Genomic DNA, 17,395 nt, shown 5'->3' with positions numbered 1-17,395 from the left:
AGCTAACGTTAGCTGGCTGGCTCGTTGGCTAACGTTATGTGACGTGTGTGATCTTACACGTTGTTAACCTAGCTAGGTTCATTGTTTACCTAGCTAGCTAGCTACATGTCTTAAGGCCGGTGTCATTAAACGTCTGCAAAAAAAGCGTAATGAAATTGTTGCCAGCGGAGCTGGTTAGGCTGTTTTCATGTTATCCAGAGGTAAACAAATAATCAACCAGAGAGTCAAGTGTGCGCTCTGAATGCACCGAGAGCTAAACGAGATGGGTGGGGCTAAAGGGTGTGAACGGTGCTGAATGGGTATAGACAAAAAGGAGCTCTTCACTAGATACCAAAACATTCAAAGGCCATTGTCTCAAAAGTGAGTTTACAAGCTTCCAGGTGGTGGGTCACAAAAGACTAAAAGGTACATGTAAATTGCCATTCAATCAAGCTCTATAAAATGTCCGCATTCTTACCTTCAAGTCTCGGTGGACAATGTTCTTCATGTGGCAGTAGTGGACAGCAGACACGATCTGGAGGACAGAGAGACAGGTTAGCAGACAGACGGACAGACAGACAACCTGACACACAGACATACAGTTGAAGTCGGAAGTTTACATACACTTAGGTTGGAGTCATTAAAACTCGTTTTTCAACCACTCCACAAATTTCTTGTTAACAAACTATAGTTTTGGCAAGTCTACTTTGTGCATGACACAGTCATTTTTCCAACAATTGTTTACAGACAGATTATTTCACTGAAAAATTCACTGTATCACAATTTCAGTGGGTCAGAAGATCACATACACTAAGTTGACTGTTAAACAGCTTGGAAAATTCCAGAAAATTATGTCATGGCTTTAGAAGCTTCTGATAGGCTAATTGACATAATTTGAGTCAATTGGAGGTGTACCTGTGGATGTATTTCAAGGCCTACCTTCAAACTCAGTGCCTCTTTGCTTGACATCATGGGAAAATCTAAAGAAATCAGCCAAGACCTCAGAAAAAACATTGTAGTCTGGTTCATCCTTGGGAGCAATTTCCAAATGCCTCAAGGTACCACGTTCATATGTACAAACAATAGTACGCAAGTATAAACACCATGGGACCACGCAGCCGTCATACCGCTCAGGAAGGAGACGCATTCTGTCTCCTAGAGGTGAACGTACTTTGGTGCGAAAAGTGCAAATCAATCCCAGAACAACAGCAAAGGACCTTGTGAAGATGCTGGAGGAAACAGGTACAAAAGTATCTATATCCACAGTAAAACGAGTCCTATATCGACATAACCTGAAAGGCCACTCAGCAAGGAAGAAGCAAATGCTCCAAAACCGCCACAAAAAAGCCAGACTACGGTTTGCAACTGCACATGGGGACAAAGATCGTACTTTTGGAGAAATGTCCTCTGGTCTGATGAAACAAAAATAGAACTGTTTGGACATAATGACCATCGTTATGTTTGGAGGAAAAAGGGGAGGCTTGCAAGCCAAAGAACACCATCCCAACCGTGAAACACGGGGGTTGGCAGCATCATGTTGTGGGGGTGCTTTGCTGCAGGAGTGGCTGGTGCACTTCACAAAATAGATGGCATCATGAGGAAGTAAAATTATGTGGACATATTGAAGCAACATCTCAAGACATCAGTCAGGAAGTTAAAGCTTGGTCGCAAATGAGTCTTCCAAATGGACGATGACACCAAGCATACTTCCAAAGTTGTGGCAAAATGGCATAAGGACAACAAAGTCAAGGTATTGGAGTGGCCATCACAAAGCCCTGACCTCAATCCCATAGAAAATTTGTGGGCAGAACTGAAAAGCGTGTGTGTGTGAGCAAGGAGGCCTACAAACCTGACTCAGTTACACCAGCTCTGTCAGGAGGAATGGGCCAAGATTCACCCAACTTATTGCGGGAAGCTTGTGGAAGGCTACCCGAAATGTTTGACCCAAGTTAAATAATTTAAAGGCAATGCTACCAAATACTAACTGAGTGTATGTAAACTTCTGACCCACTGGGAATGTGAGGAAAGAAATAAAAGCTGAAATACATCATTCTCTCTACTATTATTCTGACATTTCACATTCTTAAAATAAGGTGGTGATCCTAACTGACCTAAGACAGGGAATTTTTACCAGGATTAAATGTTAGGAAATGTGGAAAAACTGAGTTTAAATGTATTTGGCTAAGGTGTATGTAAACTTCCGACTTCAACTGTACATACACAGACAGACAGATAGACAGGTTAGCAGGCAGCCAGTCAGCTAGCAAGCCGAATGGAAAAGGAAGACAGAAAGACAAACAGAGGCAGACAGACAAGACAGAGATGTACAGATAGACACAGATAGAAAGTTTAGCGGCCAGCCAGACAGTCAACTAGACAAAGACAGATAGACAGACAAACAGACAGACAGATATGCAGTATAGACAGCATACAGGTGTGTGAGGCACAGTGGTCATCATACCTGCCGAAATTTGGCTCTGGCTTCAATCTCCTTCATTCTCCCATGAGATACGAGGTAGTCAAACACTTCACCTGAAAAAAAGAAGAGTGGTCAACATGATAATGAAGGAGATATGTGACAAAATGTGTTTCAATGCATTATAATGTATACTCGTACTATACTCGTATTCTACTCCATATTGTACTCTTAGAATATTCTGTGTTTCCAACCATCATTAACAGTTATTAAACTAATATGTTTCCAGTAGCTAATATCAAAGGCCTAACAGTAATGTTGTCATGACAGAGACTGTGGGGCTGTGGCCTGCTGCCTCCTATATTTTATCCTAATGACATTTCATGCTGGTAGAAATATTTTCCCTGGCCACTAAAACCCCAGTCCTAAGCTATAAGCCTATTTCCACACTCCCCCCCACATTTATAATATAATTTCATAGAACACCAAAGGTAAAATATGCAACATTATGTTATGTTTACATACACATACAGTAGGAGTACGTAATGTACAACCGTAGCATTAGGTTGTGATTTTGAGTCATCTCCATTGGTTTATTTATACTTTTCCCCCCTGTTAATCAAACACAAGCGAATCAGCCATTACAGAGAGACAGTAGCTAGGTCTATTGAAACAGACAGGAAGGCAGATGTACCCACCTCCACTGGCATACTCCATGATTAGATAAAGGGTCTTATCCGTCTCAATCACTTCGAACAGCTGCACTGTAGTAGGCACAAATAAAATCCGATTAAAAATAATAAATTAATCAAATCCCCTATCGTTAAAAAACACAAATCTTTGTCTCGGCCTGCTAAATACAGTGGGGCATGACGCCGGTCTAGTCTAATGGCATTTCTTTTTTTTCATCTTTAGAAAATCCTGTTCCCTACCCCCCTTGCCAACCCAACCCTGGGCCTACTGTAGCTAGCTACTGTATGTACACGTAGTGTAGTGTATCAGTCTATTAAACACAGTGAGAGGCTTAGACAAAAGCCTGCCGTCTGGGTAGATGAGACAGGAATGGGCCATTTAGACTACACATGGCAGATGAGACAGGAATGGGCCATTTAGACTACACATGTTATTACACTGAGTATACAAACATTAAGATCACCTGCTCTTTCCATGACATGAACTGACCAGCTGAATCCAGATGAAAGCTATGATCACTTATTGTTGTGACTTGTTAAATCCACTTCAATCAGTGTAAATGAAGGGGAGGAGACAGGTTAAAGTATGATTTTTAAGCCTTGAGACAATTAAGACATGGATTGTGCATGTGTCCCATTCAGAGGGTGAATGGGCAAGACAAAATATTTAAGTGCCTTTGAACGGGGTATGGTAGCAGGTGCCAGGAGCAAGAACTGCAACATATCAACATAAACAAACACACACACATGCACACACACCCACACGCAAGCACACACGTACGCACGCATAAACACACACATACTTACATACAGTGCATTCGGAAAGTATTCAGGCCCCTTGACTTTTTCCACATTTTGTTACATTACAGCCTTATTCTAAAATTGATGAAATTGTTTTCTTTCCTACTCAATCTACAAACAATACCCCATGATGACAAAGCAAAAACAGGTTTTTAGAAATGTTTGCAAATTTATAAAAAATAAAAAACAGAAATATCACATTTACATAAGTATTCAGACCCTTTACTCAGTACTTTGTTGAAGCACCTTTGGCAGTGATTACAGCCTGAAGTCATGTGCCTTTAACTGAGGAGTGGCTTCTGTCTGGCCACTCTACCATAAAGGTCTGATTGGTGGAGTGCTGCAGAGATGGTTGTCCTTCTGGAAGGTTCTCCCATCTCCACAGAGCAACTCTGGGGCTCTGTCAGAGTGACCATCGGGTTCTTGGTTACCCCCTTGATCAAGGCCATTCTCCCCCGATTGCTCAGTTTGGCCAGGCGGCCAGCTCTAGGAAGAATCTTGGTGGTTCCTTTTAAGAATGATGGAGGCCAGACCTTCAATGCTGCAGAAATGTTTTGGTACCCTTCCCCAGATCTGTGCCTCGACACAATCCTGTCTCGGGGCTCTACGGACAATTCCTTAGACCTCATGGCTTGGTTTTTTCTCTGACATGCACTGTCAACTGGGGGACCTTTATATAGACAGGTGGGTGCCTTTCCAAATCATGTCCAATCAATTTCATTTAACACAGGTGGACTCCAATCAAGTTGTAGAAACATCTCAAGGATGATCAATGGAAACAGGATCTACCTGAGCTCCATTTCGAGTCTCATAGCAAAAGGTCTGAATACTTATGTAAATAAGGTACTTCTGTTTGTGATTTTTAATACATTTGCAAAAATGTCTCAAAACCCATTTTCACTTTGTCATTATGGGGTATTGTGTGTAGATTTACAAATTAATTTAATCAATTTTAGAATAAGGCTGTAACATCACAAAATGTGGAAAAAGTCAAGGGGTCTGAATACTTTCCGAATGCACTGTATAACAGATCATTAAATGTGGGCCTTACCTATGTTTGGATGATTTAAACCTTTCATTATCCGAACCTCTCGAAAGAGCTGTCAAAGGCAGAAGGAAGTGTGTTAGAAGTGAATAGAATACAAATAATATATTAATATGGGGTCTTGAACTGATAGTAGATGTTATAGCAATGTGTACAATTTGTTTTTTCAACATTTGCTGTAGGTCTACACTTTGTCATAAAGCAGAAGATTAAATTTGAACCATCCATCTGGCTCATCTGGCTCACAATAACTTTAAGGCCCCTTAACATAAAGACCATCGTTCCAAATCAGCAGCAACTCCCCCACGTCATCAAGTCGGAATCAGAAAGAAGATAGCATGATAAGCTTTTCTATCCTCTTTCCTCAATCCTTCCCCTCTTTCTATATGTCTCTCACTCCCTGTTTCCTCCTTCTCCATTCTTCATTTTCCTCTGGCGATGCCCAACGTCACTGTTGCCATAGCGACCCTGCTTCTCCAGCTGTGCCAGAGGGAATCACGGGATACGCCGATGTGTCTCGTTGTCACTGTCAAGAAATCCCAGAATTCCACTGACCAAACACGCCCCAGCCCAATCGCTACCACAATCTCCCATCTGACCTACTGTCACTGATATACTATTAACAAACAGTATATAGGGTGAATTTACAGATATATTTGATTTGGTCAGTTGTATACCCATCTTGTGAGACAAGACTTATTTGCGCAATTAATTCAATTGACACAGTTCTGACCACCTCTAGATGGCATTAACACTAACATAACGTGTCACTCGCTCTCACCCCCTATCTCTCCTCTGACTCTTTACCTCACCCCAACTCTCTCTTTCCCTCCACCCCTTCCTCCTTCATGCATAACAGGCCAGATTATGCTAATACGGGCTCTTTCATGTTTTCTGTATTGAGGATTTTCTCTAGACCACGGGTATGTAAAGTAAACTGCTATCATCACTGGCCATCTGTAGAGCGCTCTCCCCTGTCCCTACCCAATCCTGGCCCTCTTTTGGCAATCTAGGCCCAATCCGATAGATAGCAAGTGTTTTCTCTGACAATGGCCCAATCACATTGTTTGGTCTCATGCAGCCACCCAATCAGTGTGCTCTCTCACACAGCCGCCCAATCGAAGATAAGCGAGAGAATTGAGGAGGATTTATGAATGAAGGCATAGGCCTGCATATGATCACAGATCCTGGTAAGACATGCCATCCAGGCAAGAACATTGCAACTCAAGGGAAAGACATAGTAGCCATGAATTAGAACCTAGACAGTGGCCAGACGAAAGATCATCAATTTGAATGATCCTATACTGTATGTCCTCAAAGAGATAAAATGTACAACAGATCAAAACGAAAGGGAATAGGTCCAAATGTTATAAGATAGTAGGAGTCATAATTTAAAGACTCATAGATTACATGTAGAACATAATACATTCCTCACCATATGGAGAGTGAGGCTACATGTTTTTTTATTTTGGAACTTTACTCATTATAGCATTTTGGATTTGATATCAAATTATGAGGAGGCAGTACATAATGGCACTTTTTATTTGAAGGTATCTACACAGCAAACCGGGAACATTCCCAGAACATTACCTAAGATTCTCATTAAGTTCTAGTTTTTATCATTAGGATGATAAAATCCCATTCAAAGAATGTTTTCGCTAACAATTATTACTTCTAATTCATGTTTTTAATGAAATATTCTTGGAATGTTCTCCTAATATTCACTAAAATGTTGATCAGATGTTACCACAGAACATTCACTTAAGGTTCTCTTTAGGTTAACAGGGAAAATAATAACACAATGTTCCGGTAATGTTCTTTAAACATAATGCCGCAACAAAATGCGGGAGCAATATAAGTGGTTACAGGAACATTCTGCTAATGTTGATGGATATGTTATTCAAACACCCATAACAACAAGCAGGGATTATTCCTACAATGGTCTCATAAAGTTATAGTGTGACATTATAACATGATGGTTCTAATAACATTCCCTGAACATACTTCCGCAATAAAATGTTGGAGTTGTTAAAAAAAAAACATTCCTGCAATATTCAGCTAATGGTGATGGAGAAATTACAAATAACACCTATAACAACAAACAAGAAAATATCCAGTAAGTTTGTGTAATAATATTGATGTGTAATGTAACATTATATTTGATGTTACCAAACTTTTTTACAAATGTAATTTCAATCTTCTTTTTTTATGCTATCCGAATTGGTAGTTACAGTCTTGTCCCATCGCTGCAACTCCTATATGGATTGGGGAGAGGCGAATGTCGAGAACCATGCGTCCTCTGAAACACGACCCTGCCAAGCCGTGCTGCTTCTTGACACACTGTTCGCTTAACCCGGAAGCCAGCCCTTCCGGGTTAAGCGAGCACAACATCAAAGTCAGTAGTAACAGAAAATAGGATTTTTTTAATTTATTGAGATATAGCCTATTGGGTCTATATGAATTCTAGCTACTTCTGAAGCACATGTTGTGCCCTAGAAACTATTAGGTGTCACGATCGTCAACGGGACTGAGAGAGGACCAAAGCGCAGCACGTGGAAAGTACATCTTCTTTTTATTTTAAGAAGGAAAAAAACAAAACAACAAACAGAACAGACGACCGTGAAGCTATACAAAAATCAGTGCTGACACAAAACACTTCGACATAGACAATTTCCCACAAATACCTAAAGCCTATGGCTCCCTTAAATATGGCTCCCAATCAGAGACAACTATAACCAGCTGTCTCTGATTGAGAACCAAATCAGGCAGCCATAGACTTTTCTAAACACCTACACTCAACCATAGACTATACTAGACACATACACTAAACCATAGACTTATCTAGACACATCCACTCAACACAAACCCATACACTCTAACAAATCCCCCTAGACACTCCAAACCACCCAAGACAATACAAAAACACAAACCTAACCCCATGTCACACCCTGACCTAACTAAAATAATAAAGAAAACAAAGAATACTAAGGCCAGGGCGTGACATTAGGTAACCTTGTAAATACATTTGCCTATTATAAAAAGCAAATATTTGTCATGACTTGCCCTGTTGGGTGAGGATTATAGGCGCCAGATTCCCCCCCTTCTCTGTCTCTTCCCCCACCAGATTTATGACCGGTTGAAAATACCTTACAGAAACTTTCTCTTCCTTGTCATGCAATATTGAGGGAGAGAACCTCTGTAGAACAAAGGGAGTCCTACCGCCAATACTTCAACATCAACTGATTGGGGAATGAAACAATATTTATCATTGTCCAAACGGTTGGAGTGGTTGAAGAACAATTATGTCAGATCAGTTGTGTTTTGGGATCCCATGAAGGACAGTATAAGAACATAACTGTATCTCTGAATGTGTATATTTCCAGTGATCAAATTCACATCCAAATGTTGGGGAGCTGATATGATTAAATATGAAACTATTTGTGAGAAGATGTAATGTGATGTTAGCCTTCTAAATGAGATAATTGTTTTTCATACAAAGTCTTAACCAAGTGATTGGACACACCCACGTGAGCACAGATGTTACGTCGGCGTCATGGAATGCCCCCTTTTCCCAAAGTGCATAAAACCCACTTCTGACAAAATTTACATTAGACCAGAGAGCCAGGCACTGTAGCTACATGTTGGAATGGTTGGCAATTTAAATATAGACCAGACAGCGTGAAACGGTGGCTACATGGCTGAGAAATGGTTTAAAGACTACAATACCAGGAAAGGGTAAGAACCTCAAACTCTCGAGTGAAGAAGACTACACAGGAACATTCAGTCTGTTTAAATACGGTTAGCCTAGGAAACTCGACCCGAAGGAGAGAGAAAAACAATTTCCTCTCACCACTATAGATACCTCTAAAGTATCTATTCTAGTAACCTCGACCAAGAACCACCAGGTGGTACTTCGAAAAAATCCATTCTAAAAGAACATTTCCCTATCCAACAACCATTGGTACGTCTGGAAGAAACATTCTAACAGACAAAACCACAGACTTTCTGTCGAATTACACCCTAGACGGACCGGCGATATCAACAGAGAGACAACAAAGGCATACAATTGTAAATATATACAGTGGTTCCTCCATTAAAAGTTGTGAGCTTGCACCGCGGGACTTAGAGCTACCCAGCGTCACGGCTTCATTGCTCCAGACCACCACAAGGGGGAGTTAGAGCACTCATTATGCATTTGGGTCCCAAGGTTTTTATATGACCAAACATATTGAGTGGTTTCAATGACGATATTTGACGTGAGTCACCCGTCCTTGGGCGAAGATGGCTGACAAAATGTACAATTGAGAGGAATATGTTAGTTAATGTAGAGACAAACGTTTGTGCACATTTGTCATAAAGTTAATTTACGAAAATCGCTATTTAGCAAGTTATCTGTCTAGCTAACATTAGCCAGCTAGCTAGTGTTGGGAGAATGAATTTGTAATTTGTGTTGTTTAATGTTTTATGGACTCCTGAGAAAACCAGCAAACCAGGCTGTCGTCTTGTGAAACAGTGGATGTAAAGAATCTAGCAAGCTAAAGTATTTACTGCAAATTGAATGTACAAGTGTGTAAGCTTGCCTTGCAACATAGCTAATTATTTACTTGCTTATTGTGTAGTGAAGGATAAAAATAACTGCATGCCTATTGATGTGTAGCTAGCTACAGTATGTAGCTGATCTGTGTATGGACCCTAAAACGTTTGGTATGAATATTAGTTCAGAACCTATCTATGAACCTCAGCTATCATAGTTGTATCAACTTCCAGCCTGAATGGCATTAATGAAGCCTATGTGTAACCGCTGTGAAATAGCTAGCTAGTTATCGGGGTGCGCGCTAATAACGTTTCAATCGTTGACGTCACTCGCTCTGAGACCTTGAAGTAGTTGTTCACCTTGCTCTGCAAAAGCCGCGGCTTTTGTGGAGCGATGGGTAATGATACTTCAAGGGTGGCTGTTGTCGATGTGTGCACAGGGTCCCTCTCCTCGCCCCTACCTCGGCTCGAACCAGGGACCCTCTGTACACATCGACAACAGCCTTAGGGATTCGTTTTTCTCTGAATGGAAACACCATAATATTAATCAAATTAATTAAGCCAAATTACTTAAAATCAATCCCATATACTATGTTATTACAAAAAAGGTTTTAAATTCTCTGGTAATGCCAATATGGAGTACTATCAAATGCTTCTCAAATATGCCCTCTGGTGGTCAAACTAGCAATAACTTGTAGTAACAGAAGAAATGGCTGAGAATGAAATGACGTGCTACAGAATGCTGCAGCAGCACGCAGGGTGTGCCGCAGTATGACGCAACTTTTAAAGGAGGAACCACTGTACATTGCAATTATTTTCAAATTAGCGGCCGTCCATGTGCAAAGTATTAGCATTTCTATGATCATAGTTTTCAGCTGTGTGTACGATAGTGAAGTCCTTTGTCTTTTCCCCCGCTCTTTATTACATGCCCCTGCCTTTTCAATTTGTGTAACAAGCCGTCATATCGGTTTAGTCCACTAGGGACTTTTCATTGCAGTATGTAGTAATCAATGTGTAACCTATTCTGTTTGTGTTTATGTAATTCTGTGTAATTATTTAGTTAATTAGTAAATAAATAATTAAGCCAATTTGTATATTGCTGATTCATCATTTATGCTAGGGTTCATGCAAATATCCAACGATTTTGCGACATTCAGAATTAGACTGATAGAAGATAACAATTAATGAATGACTGATTGATTGATGACTGAACTGTAAGAGATATTTATATCTTTAGAGTTAATTTGGAAATCGGTAACTCATTAAACAAACTTTTTCCGTGGTGCCCCAAGATTGTTGATGAGTTAATTGTTACATGAGTAATTTAATCATCATAATAATTAAACATAGTTATCGATTTGTTAAAACAATCATCATCACATTAATGATAGCCAAGACACGACACATTGAAATTACAGAGTAATTTGTGGAATATTAGGTTTCTACATAGTTAAGGCCCTATAAAATACATTTTCTTGGTTTGTTTTTTCCAGGTTTTGGAATTTTCCCTCTTTACATCTACCAGAAGGCGGTTACCATTAGCATCACTAATGTCTGCGCAAAGTGGTAGACATATCATAAGTGCATACCACACACACACAGACAGGGGCAATCCCGTACATTGCCTCTTCAGAAAGTTGCAGGAAATACAAATCACTGATGTATTCTGTTCATGTCTTATATTTTTTAACTAGGCAAGTCAGTTAAGAACCAATTCTTATTTACAATGACGGAATACCAGGGAACAGTGGGTAAACTGCCTTCTTTAGGGGCAAAACAACATATTCTTATTTTGTCAGCTCGGGGATTCAATCCAGCAACCTTTCACTTACTGGCCCAACACTCTAACCCAGGGGTGGGCAAACTTTTTGACTCGCGGGCCACAATGGGTTCTAAAATTTGACAGAGGGGCCGGGCCAGGAGCATTTGGAGGGAGTGTTTGGGCCGGATATACTAAAGCATTAAATGTAGTGTGTGCAAACCTCATAGCACAGTAAGAACACTACAACCCAATTTATTAACTGTCTTTCAAATGTGAAAAATAGCCCTTATCAGTTAATAAATTTGTCTCAAGGAATATGCAAGATATGGCATTTACATACTATTTCGCAGATACCGGGATGAGGAAATGTAAATAGATTAAAATAACATACGCACTGTGATTTATCAAGATTGCGTCTGTTTTTAATAAGTTTCAATCGAAGGTGCAAAGTTAAAGAAATCAACATTTATTGAAAAATGGAATCACTTTCAACATTCAAAACATATTATTACACAACGAAATACTCAAGCTCAATAATATCTACTTGTGTTAAACACCGCAAAATCATGGATGGATTGTCCTGACCGCGCGCTCTACAAACTCGCCACGGACGCCCTCGCCTTCACGCGCAAACAGTACACGTGTATCGTTGCCAAGCACACAGACATAGGCTGTATTAAATATCCTACCTGCAGCTGAAAATTTAAATTTAAATTAAGAGCGATGTGCGGCGTGTTAATAAAGCTACTGTACCGCTGCTGTGCGTAAATGCGCATTGCTCTTAATTAAAAGACGCACTTCCAAACTTTCCATATGCATTTTTTCATAACACAGCAGAAAAACTCACCATTTCAGTGGGAACAGTGTTGTTGGTCTCCCTTTTTTGCCAGTGCATCAAAGTCTGGAGTTAGTTTTGTTGTGGCAATTCTCGCTTAATGGTGACGTGAAACGAAGTGAAAATTAAAGTGAAATAAAGAGAAATACGCGCCACTCCAACAACGGTCAATGTGTTTTGAGTGCGCCATCTATTGGGGAAACGTGGGCATTGCAGGGAAAGGGGAAAAAAATGAGTTTTTTACTATAATTTGGACAAGTTCGGCGGGCCGGATTAAAAAGCCTAACGGGCCGTATGTGGCCCGCGGGCCGTAGTTTGCCCATGTCTGCTCTAACCCCTAGGCTACCTGCCTCCCCCGATATACTTGGGCATTATAATTAATGCTTTGAACTGTTTGGGCTAGAAACCATACATTTTCGATGTAGCCTAGTAATGGTGCAACCATAATGCTAACGAATCTATGCTGGCTTTTTCTCTAAGGTAATTGGAAACAACGGTACAGCGAAGCCTATACACTTTAGTGTCCTGCTTGCCACTCTACAAACTGTTTAGATGTATTTGCAGTTTGTTTTGGCAGGGTTTTCGATCATGTCTTGTCCAATAGTAACTGAATAGTGAATAATGTCAAGTCATTTTGGAGTAACGTTTTTTGTAAGTGAGAATAGAAGAGGTTTCGGAACACTTCTACATTCATGTGGATGCTGCCATGATTAGGAATAGTTGTGAATGGATCATGAATAAGGATGGGTGAGAAAGTTACAAAGGCACAAAGACCATACCCCCCCCCCCAAAAATGCTAACCTCCCTTGTTATTGGTAATGGTGAGACGTCTGCTAAATGACTTAAATGTAAATGTAAATGTAAAATCATATTTTGTTGTAGCCTCTGAAACTTACTCATCATTATTCATGATCCATTCATGTTGTTTCTTTATCATGATGATATCATCAGGATCAATTGAGAAGTATTCAGTAACATCTTCTCTCCTCACTTAGAAATACAATTACTCCAGATACCATTCACAATTTAGACATGACCAAAAACACAGCCAAAACAAACTTCAAATACGTCCAATGAGTTTGCAGAGTCACAGGCTTGACGCAGTCATTGTGTGCAATGGATATGGGACCAAACATGGGGCCAAATATTCAACTATAATACACTATAATGGAAAACTGTTTGTAATACAGTAATTGTAGGCATTATCAACATTAACATACTCTGAAACTTTTTACTGTAACATACTGTAAATTGTGACCGACTGGCTTTAATTCGGTCTCATGAATTTTGAATTTTTTACATTGGAAAACGTAGAGACTCAGAGCTACAAAATTGTATTTTCATCTCAAATCCAAAATGCTGGAGTATAGAGACAAAATAATAAAAAATTGCTTCACTGCCTAAATACATACAGTATGGACTGTATGCCATTTAGAAAAATATTTTTATCCAAAGTGACTTACAGTCATGCGTGCAGACATTTCAGTATGGGTGGCCCCAGCAGGAATCAAACCCACTATGATGACACTAGGAGCTCATAGAAACTCAGATCCTGATCCTGATTCATGTCTATGTCATTATCCCACATATGAGATGTTCCCATAGTCAACCAAAATCATGATGTGAAGCTGAACGTAACAGACGTTCTCCCAGTCCAACACTATCTTCCCCACATACTGTACATACACACAGCACCATTATGAACAATTATTTCATCCTTGATTGGCTCTTTCCGGTCTGTTCACTTCATGCCCCACGGCGGCAGAGTTCATGTGTGCCGCCACAGAGCCAGGAGGGTAGAGAGAGGGGGAGGAAGAGAGAGAGAGAGAGAGCATATACATGCTCTGAGCCCATCTACAGAGCAGCCCGGACCTCTGACTAATGCATGAGGGGGGTTATGAGTCAATGTTACCATGTGCAGAAAAAGTATTCAGACCCCTTTACTTTTCCAAATGTTGTTACATTACAGCCTTATTCTGAAATTGATTAAATAGATAAAAATCCTCAACGATCTACACACAATACTCCATAATGGCAAAGTGAAAACAGTTTTTTAGAAATGTTCGCTAATTTCATTTTTTTTTTAACTTAAATATCTTATTTACATAAGTATTCAGACCCTTTGCTATGAGACTTGAAATTTATCTCAGGTGCATCTTGTTTCCATTGATCATCCTTGAGATGTTTCTACAACTTGACTGGTGTCCCCCTGTGGTAAATTCAAATGATTGGACATGATTTGGAAAAGCACACACCTGTCTATATAAGGTCCCACAGTTGACAATGCATGTCAGGTCAAAAACCAACCCATGAGGTCAAAGGAATTGTCCGTAGAGCTTCAAGACAGGACTGTGTCGAGGCACAGATTTGAGGAAGGGTACCAAAAATTGTCTGCAGCATTGAAGATCCCAAAGAACACAGTGGCCTCCATCATTCTTAAATGGAAGATGTTTGGAACCACCAAGACTCTTCCTAGAGCTGGCTGCCCAGCCAAACCGAGCAATCGTGGGAGAAGGGCCATGGTCAGAGAGGTAACCGAGAACCTGATGGTCACTCTGACAAGAGTTCCTCTGTGGAGATGGGAGAACCTTCCAGAAGGACAACCATCTCTGCAGCATTCCACCAATCAGGCCTTTATGGTAGAGTGGCCAGACGGAAGCCACTCCTAAGTAAAAGACTCTGAATGTCCTTGAGGGGCGTAGCCAGAGCCCAGACTTGAACCCGATCGAACATCTCTGCGGAGACCTGAAAATAGCTGTGCAGCGATGCTCCCCGTCCAACCTGACAGAGCTTGAGAGGATCTGCAGAGAAGAATGGGAAAAACTCCCCAAATACAGGTGTGTCAAGCTTGTAGCGTCATACCCAAGAAGGCTCGATGCAGTAATCGCTGCCAAAGGTGCTTTAACAAAGTACTGAGTAAAGGGTCTGAATACTTGTGTAAATGTACTATTTCTGTTAAAAAATTTGTATAAATGTGCAAACATTTCTACAAACCAGTTTTTGCTTTGTCATTATGGGGTATTGTGTGTAGATTGATGAGGGGAAAAAACAATTTAATTCATTTTAGAATAAGGCTGTTAGCTAACAAAATGTGGGAAAAGTCAAGGGGTCTGAATACTTTCCGAATGCACTGTATATTTCTTTATGAGTAGTGCACATTTGTGTTGCATGTTAAATGCTGCCTCATCGTGAGTGACCTGTGAAATATTGAACTAATGTAAGTTAAAATTCAGCATTGTAAGTGAGGTAGTTGGATGATCAAGAGACTTGCATGTGATGAGTCCAGGGTTTTTCCTGCATAGAGAATTCTTAGGCGTGCTGAGCGCAACTACTGCCTCGCCGAGTTACCACCTACCCCCTTTTTTTGGTCCAAGGCTCTGTTCCAATATCTATATCCCAAAATGAGGCAATATCTCCTTTCAAATACTTGTATTAATTATAACACAGAAATGGATGACCCCTCCACAGTTTTCTTCATCTTAGCCTATCTAGTAATTTTAGAATCACCCAAGTTTGGTAGCCTATGCTGTTGGATGAACTTTATGGTCATGGTTGTTCATGTGGTGGTTACAATGCCACAAGAGCAAACGGGTTTGGTACAGGCATAGACATCATTTTTAGATACAAATCTGATTATATACAGTGTTTGATTATTAAAATATAAGCCTCAAGTTCACTTTAAAGTTGCGTTTATCTTTCTGAGGGCTTATCGGGGACATTTTCGGGGACAACTTCAGCCGGGGACAGGCCACCAAAATCGGGGAATGTCCACAGAAATCGGGGACATCTGGTCACCCTAATTCAAAGCGGTGTGCTAGTATGGACATTGGAACATAGCCCAATAGTCAATGGACCCTGATTGTCAGTCATTTAGCCAATATCACCTTAAATCCATGCACAGCAAACCCTGAGCGTCCATTGTGGGGCTTCCATTTATGCACAGGAACAACTAGCCTGTTTTTCCATCAATCGGAATCTATCCTTAACTTGCTAACAAACATCAATGTCCCTCACAGTTACACACCTCAGCATTCCCAAAGATACACTTACAACGCCAACTACAAAACATAATGGCTGCTTTCACAACAACAACAACAAATCTCGTCCAAATGACTTAGTATCTAGTTCGAACCATTTAGTAAAATAAAATCACTCAAACGAGATACTAAGTCGTTCGAACTAGATACTAAGTTGTTTGAACAACGTATTATCTTGTTCAAACGACTTCATTGTTCTTTATTAGGTCTCATTTGTTATGCAGCACCAGTTGTGCTTGTCAGACCATTGCTGCAGCCATTTAAAGCAGGCGTGCTTTTGAATGTCAGAGCATGTAAGTGAGCCAACAAGATTTCATGGTTTTACCAATTTGACTTCAGATTCTGATGTTTATCCAGGTTTATCCAAACGACAAATATTGACTTTTGGAGCAACTTTGAAATTTGAAGAAACATGGTGAAACATGGATAAACATCAGAATCTGAAGTCAAATTGGTTAAAACGTGAGATCTACATACTTTGGCATTCAAAAGCAGCCCTATTAAAGAACTGTCGATGAATAATCATATCAATGGATGGAATCAGTGAATGAACGAGATACTAAGTCGAACGAGACACTAATTTATTTCAGACAAGATAATTCCAAGAGTCTACTTTTCTTTTTTGCCTTGGGCTTCAGGGCTTCCATATAAATACTACAGTAAATCCACAAAAACAATAGAGTAATTACTACAGTATATTACAGTCTGCAAAAACACTACAGTAATTCCTATAGTATACACTACATATTTATTTTACCACATTTATACTATAGTTAACTGTAAATACTGGAGTGTACTACAGTATACTACAGTAAATACTACAGTGAATACTACAGCAAAGTACACAAAAACAGTATACTATAGTATTTTGTCAAATGGGCAGTCATGTACAGTGAACTCCAAAAGTATTGGGACTGACACATTTTAAGGTTGTTTTGGCTCTGACCTCCAGCACTTTGGATTTCATATTATTCAATGAACATGAGGTTAAAGTGCAGACTGTCAGATTTAATTTGAGGGTGTTTTCATGAACTGCACTTTTTGTACATAGTCCTCCCATTTTAGGGGACCAAAAGTATTGGGACAAATTCACTTATATATGTATTCAAATAGTAAAAAGTTAAGTATTTGGTCACATGTTCATACAACGCAATGACTACATTAAGCTTGTGACTTTACAAATTTGTTGGATGCATTTGCTGTTTGTTTTGGTTGTGTTTCAGTTTATTTGGTGCCCAATAGAAATTAATTGTAAATAATGTATTGAGTCATTTTGGAGTCCCTTTTATTGTAAA

General features: G+C 39.9%; 1 protein-coding gene across 3 annotated transcripts in view; it reads right to left on the bottom strand.

The window, feature by feature from the left end:
• The window catches only part of LOC139550392 (MAP/microtubule affinity-regulating kinase 4-like), a 51,050-nt gene that overhangs the window by 20,283 nt on the left and 13,372 nt on the right, over window positions 1-17,395 (bottom strand). For all 3 annotated transcript variants that reach the window (XM_071361457.1, XM_071361303.1, XM_071361382.1), the window contains exons 4-7: window positions 4,940-4,988; window positions 3,094-3,159; window positions 2,441-2,511; window positions 458-514 (exon numbers count right to left, since the gene is read on the bottom strand). In XM_071361457.1, coding sequence (XP_071217558.1) covers window positions 458-514; window positions 2,441-2,511; window positions 3,094-3,159; window positions 4,940-4,988 — 243 coding nt within the window. The remainder of the gene's footprint in view (window positions 1-457; window positions 515-2,440; window positions 2,512-3,093; window positions 3,160-4,939; window positions 4,989-17,395) is intronic.

Source organism: Salvelinus alpinus, chromosome 1 (assembly GCF_045679555.1).
Source record: "Salvelinus alpinus chromosome 1, SLU_Salpinus.1, whole genome shotgun sequence".
NCBI lineage: Eukaryota > Metazoa > Chordata > Actinopteri > Salmoniformes > Salmonidae > Salvelinus > Salvelinus alpinus.
The sequence above is the reverse complement of the archived record's forward strand: the minus strand, read 5'-3'. Positions and strand labels throughout refer to the sequence as shown.